The sequence below is a fragment of the Diplotaxodon limnothrissa genome, linkage group LG17 (assembly GCF_057381915.1).
Source record: "Diplotaxodon limnothrissa isolate DT_005_m linkage group LG17, D_limnothrissa_male_GT1.1, whole genome shotgun sequence".
NCBI lineage: Eukaryota > Metazoa > Chordata > Actinopteri > Cichliformes > Cichlidae > Diplotaxodon > Diplotaxodon limnothrissa.
Window position 1 is genome coordinate 20638326 of NC_140612.1, and position 6000 is coordinate 20644325.

Here is a 6000-nt window from a genome sequence, read left to right on the forward strand (position 1 = left end):
CAAAGAGTGTTTTTAATTACCTTAAAATCAGTCGGATTAGAATGCTTTGAAAGCACTGTGGATTACAGGGACCTTGGGCACACAGGAATCCAGACAATGACGTAATTTTTGGGGACTCGTGAGACATTGTGGATTTATTCTGGAAGCAGGGAACAGTTGATTTCTGAGATTCTCAAAAACAGGCAGGGTAGTGATAGATACAGTGAGAGCACTCTGGAGTCTTAGGACAAGCTTGTCATTCCTATTGGCATGAGAAGCTTGCCAATAGGAACCTTATAGATAAACAATAAAATACATGTATCACATCTGTCAGAGAGACTACCCATCTGTTGTATATAAGATGTAGTGATGAGTACTAAACCTGAGTGTATAGTGGTGAACAAAAACAAAACAATCGAAGATTTTATGAGTGGAGACAGAAGTGTTTTGACATTGTATGTTCCAGGTACGGGGCAAAGTGGGAGAGCAGCTTCCTGTGTCGACTCAGTGGGTTCCTTTGTGTGTTTGCGTCACAGACCAGCCTCTTCCTCCTTACCGTTGCAGCTCTAGAGCGATGCGTGGCCACCACTGTAGGACACAGCAAAACTGCTAGCAACAGTGGTGAGGAAACATATATGTAGATCCAGCAGCTTTTATTTACCCTCTACACCAACATTATTGTCTCTACCACCCAAATGTGTCCAAGTCGATTTTTACAAAGCAACACAACTATTTTATATGCCACAGATATAACATATTTTTTATGCACATTACATAATTTCATGTGAAAAAATTATGTAATTTTTTTACATAGATGACACAGTTCTATATGCCAAAACTGTACATTTCATCATGTTATATATTCAAAATCTGCAAAGCTTATTTTTATGCAGATGACACTGTTCTTATATCCAAAAACATCAGGCATCACCAAACTCAGAGATAAAAATTAAAGCCACCAAACCCTAATTGAATTTTAAAGAAAGTGAACTTGTATGATTTTGGGGAACTAATTTCACCAAAGTGATGACATTTTGTGTTTTGATGCATGCTGCAGGTAAGTAAATCCCAAAAAGCTGATTCTGTTCATCTGGATGTAGCGCTTTCAGATGGAGACCAGTGACCATTGATCAGTGGCCATGAGTACCTCAGAGAGAGTTGGCTGCAATCACAGCATTGTAAGATGGTGAAAGAGGTGCCCTTAGGCCCCCTCCTCGACTTAGGTCTTTCCCTTTTTACATAAATGGCCTCCTTGACTCCCCGCTCACACCAGCGTTCCTCCCTGTCCAGGATGTGTGCGTCCTTATCATTGTTCATTCAGTGGGTTAGTTTCCATCATTATTCAAAGGTACTGTTTATAAGGTTGTGGAAACCTGCAGTCAGCTGAGACTGAAGAAGTCACTTGTATGTGTGATGAAACGCTTCTCCCACTGAAAACGCTACGTCCAGATAAACAGAATCAACTTTTCTGTCCAGATGACTTTTGGCTTCATGATTAATAAAAATAGCCTAAAAGACATTCTTTGCTTAAACTCATCTTTAACAGCTCATCAGTACTTTAATTTGGATATTGACTTTAACATGTCTACATGTTTACTGTCTACATACAGTTTTCAAAGCAAAATTTTTTTTGTCATTGATATCCAGCACATATTATTATTTTCGTCTGCCAACATTCAGACACTCTTAAAAGTTGATTTCTGATTTCACTCTTTTTTTTTTCCTTTTTAAAAAAAAATCCAGGTCACTCTTCATCGCCGTTATCCTTCCGTGTTTCCATCTGTCTGTGTTTCCTGTTGGGCTTCACTGTCACAATGCCCTCCCTGGTGGCCGGACACAGCAGCACCTCTCTCTGTTTACCGCTACCTTCCTCATCATCATCGTCGTCCTTAGCCTTCTCCGTGTCTCTGGTGCTCTTCGACTCCCTCTGCTTCCTTCTCATGACGTTCTCCTACACTCATCTCTACTGTCGCGCCCACAAGACTCCACCCAGCTCAGAGGAGGAAGCAGCATTGACGCGACATGTGGCTTGGCTGCTCTTCTCTGACTGCCTCCTCTACCTCCCTGTTGCCTTCCTTACGTTCTCCTCCCTCCTGCGCCTACCAGCCGCTGGACCAGAGGCAGCAAAGGGGGTTCTGCTGCTTGTTGCCCCACTGCCAGCCTGTGTCAACCCTCTGCTCTACCTCCTCTTCAACCCGCTCGCCAGGGAGGAACTGGCCGCACTGGCCAAATGCACCTGCAAGGGCGTGGCACTACTGAAGCTACGCAGGCCGAGAAGAGGAGGAGGCGGAGCTGGAGGTCTGAGGCCATGCACACTGGATTTAGCGTACGACGAGGATGCAGAGAAACAGTCATGTGACTCGACGCAGGTGCTGGTACTTGTCGGAGGTGTCAAAGAAGAAGACGAGGAAGTGGGACAAGGAAAAGCAAAGAGTGACGCACAACATTTAGCGACACTTCAATAAACTGAACACAAACACAAAAGGTTTCAAGTCTCACTTGACAAAAGGTAAATAAGAAAACGTTGTGCCAGCTGGTCACTGCAATCAAAGAGCCCCTGATTAGCTGTAACTAACTATAAAGTAAAGTATTATTAAGTGTAACAGATGACCAAGCCCTGTTTGGATGGGATTTCTTCATGTAGGGAAATCAGCTGATTTAGTGTAATTTTCTGTGAAAAAAAGTGTGTCCCAGGTCCTGTTTTACTTTATCTGTCCTGTCCTAATGGGTTTAAAGCAGTGACCAACATTTAATACAGTCACAAATTATTTTCAGACACACAACCATGAGAATAATGAAAACTGATGGCTGCAGAAGGCACATCAAGGCTTTGTCAAGTGAGACAAAACCAACACAAACATGTACCGTATGTATAATCCACAGCAGACTGACTGACAGGACTGTGAGGCAGCAAATGTAGCAAAGGATGGTGAAAGGAAATGAAGGGTGCTCACCATGAACTCCCCACCAGTTTCTGTTGTTGTCTACCTTCTCCACCATCTTTTTTTTTCTCCTGCAGCAAACTGTCCAAGGCAAAGGCAAAACTCTGAAGAAGTACAAATTAGGAAAAGCAGGAGAAGATGGGACCTATGTTTGGTCCGTTAATCTTATTGACGAGGACAGACACCCACACACAGAAACACACGCATTATCAAGGGTATAAATTCAGCAGCTTTTATTTTGAAATATGACACAATTTACAGCGCAGTGTTACCAAATGTTGCCCCGCATGCTTCTGGTAACAGCTCATGTTTTCGCGGGTGTGTGTGAAAAGTGCAGCGTCCTTGTGAGTGTCGTCACAGTCCATCCTGAAAACAGGCGTCAGGAGACGGAGAGCTGAAGCTCGTGTTCAACACCTGGGAAAAACATCACAACTGGTCCTCCAAACGGAGTAAACCATCTCCTCTCCCAATCATGAGTGTTCAAATTAAACATGGTCGCATTATGATGTCAGAATACTGAATGTAAGAGTGCGAGCAGGACACAAGATGAGCTTCGGGCTGCAGTAAGGGTCATCAAAACATCTAGTGTGAGTTAACAGCTCATGCATGATTCATAATATTCGCACAGTCACTGCAGCTTTAAAGGTTAATGATGCTAGTAAATGAAAGGGGGACACCTGGTGTTTCAGGTGCAACTCGCTCTAGATTGTGTTCCAGGTGGTAAGTACTTAAAGATTAAAAGACTTGGGATCATAGGAATAAGAAACAGAAGGTTCATATTGAACCAAGTGTCCTGTGGCAAATGATTCAGCATGGAGGAATGTACCTTTGAGCCCTTAATCCACCTTAAACAGGCTAAATCTGTAAAACATGCTTTCTCTCTCGATTTAAGCCTTGTCTACTGTCTCCATTTGACACTTTTAACTCTCCAAATGGGTTTACATTAGAAAGATCCGATCTCATGTACCTTCAGTAATCAGGAGCATTTACACTTCTTGTTTTGGACTAAGGAAGCATAATTTTACCCAGATGTACAAAAGTAATTTACTTGAGCAAAAAGATGCTGCATGTGTGTGTGTGTGTGTGTGTGTGTGTGTATGTACAGTAAATGTGTGTACATATTGTTGTAAATACAAGCTACTGTGACAATCTTTTTCTTTCTGTGTAGACTGTGAGAAATCTTTCATTTTTTAATGTTTGTTCATTTTGGCCCAATGTCAACATTTGATTTTCTCTTCAGTTTAATTTATACTGTCATACATGTGCACCTCAATGAGCATTATTAAGCTGTCATAGATTTCAATCCGTGAATTCATCCATTCTTTTTTTCTTTTCTTGTAAGTAATTTGAAGTCAGGTTTGCGGTGGCGACAGATTGACCTCTAAACATCCACCAGGTCACTGGTGAAACGCTTACTGCTGGCGCTAGGGTTCGGTTGTAGTTTAGCCAAATGCTAAACAAGCTCACTTAAAGAAACAAGATGCTGCCTTTCAAATTAAATGTTTTACCTTCGTTCACTTCTGTTTCTACGACTTCTGCAGAGGTGAAAATTCCAAATAAAAGTGTAGATGTGAATCTGAACTTAACCCTAAATAGTAGACTGTTCACAACAAGTTAAGCACTACAGTCCAGATGGTCATTCCCAGGTCTAGAAAGTGGTCTGGTAAATCAGAAATGTTGCCTTTAGGCTCAGATTCCTCTGAACCACAACAGTCCTCTGCATTAGTCCTCTGTACTCTGCCTCCTGTCAACCTCACACTTCATTTTACCCTCATTGTGAAGATCCAGGGAAACTACTTCCACTGAGGCAACAACTGTCCACTGCTAGCTGTCCCAAATCAACTGAATCAATCAAAAAGATCTCGTTTGTACTTTGACATTTACACCATTCAGTATCCACTGAGCGGTTTATTTGGTTCATTTTCCGTGTTTGGTGTTTCCATTTCAAGTAAAGTCTGTAACATTTTGGCCTTACAATTTTTGTAATTTATTTTTTTTCATCACATGTTTCTAAGCAAGCCTTTAAAAATGCTCCTCACCGACCCCAGTTAGCTGAGGTGAAGCCTGGCAGCTACAACCATCTATATGTGTATCCACCTGCCAAAGAGGCCACACCCATAGCAGCAGAAACTTAGTAAGCCTTAATAAAATTTGAACAGGTGAGTTACAAAAACATTCTCCCCACTTACAGTTATTATGAAGGGGGAAATTATCTATAGAGACCAACAAAAACATGTTTGTTTCTGCTGTAAAGCTGGACGTGTTAATGTGGGAGCTTATGGGGTTTACTCACTGCTAGAGCCTCTAGTGGACATTAGAGGAACTGCAGATTTTAGCTTCACCTTTGAGCTTAAGAAGCTGCTACTTGGTTTTAACTTTCAAACAAATGAAATGACTGTGTGTAAACTGGGTTTCAGATAATGATATTTAAAGTAAGTGTGCTGCATGGTCATTGTCCACATCCTGCATGATCTGCATGAGCTTTCACCCAAATTTAATGTGAGCTTGAGGGTGAAAAACAAGATAAAAAAAACAAACAAACAATCAATGTGCTGTTTGTGTAAAAAAAAAGAAAAAAAAAGATATGGGTGGTGTCTCTGGCTCCGCCCACTTTGTTCAGATATAGCACCAGAGCAAATTTAACAAAAAAGAGGAAAAAAGAAATAAAGAAAAGCATGACTGTTTGTATGTGTGCTCTGTGGCAGTTTGACTGCTGCACTTTTCTATGACCAGCACTTAAAATAAATAAAAATAAAGAAGTTCATAAGCTTTGTTAAAACCTGAATGGTTCAAACTTCATCCTTTCACCTGATTTCTGGTTATCTTGTAAACGACTGTAAAATATTTGAGTGTCTTTTGTTTTAATTTGTAAAACTGAGAATGAAGTTTTAGTTTTGTGACATGAATAAAGGTGTGTGGCCTAAACTGCACTGAGCTGTCTCTCTATTTTTTTCCAGAAAGAACAGAACAAATAAATGACAGTCAAACTGTCTTGTATATATGTGTATTATTTTGAAACATAACCAACATAGAAACCTATGGGAACTTATCCTCTGAGTCTCACCAACAGCCACTCAGT

At 41.0% G+C, this 6000-nt stretch overlaps 1 protein-coding gene across 1 annotated transcript in view; it reads left to right on the forward strand.

Moving 5' to 3' along the window:
- Positions 1-2444, forward strand: part of LOC146614931 (leucine-rich repeat-containing G protein-coupled receptor 5-like) — a 50811-nt gene extending 48367 nt beyond the window's left edge. The window contains exons 19-20 of the mRNA XM_085375725.1: positions 446-600; positions 1723-2444. Of these exons, the coding sequence (XP_085231851.1) occupies positions 446-600; positions 1723-2444 (877 nt within the window). The remainder of the gene's footprint in view (positions 1-445; positions 601-1722) is intronic.
- Positions 2445-6000: the final 3556 nt, after the last annotated feature.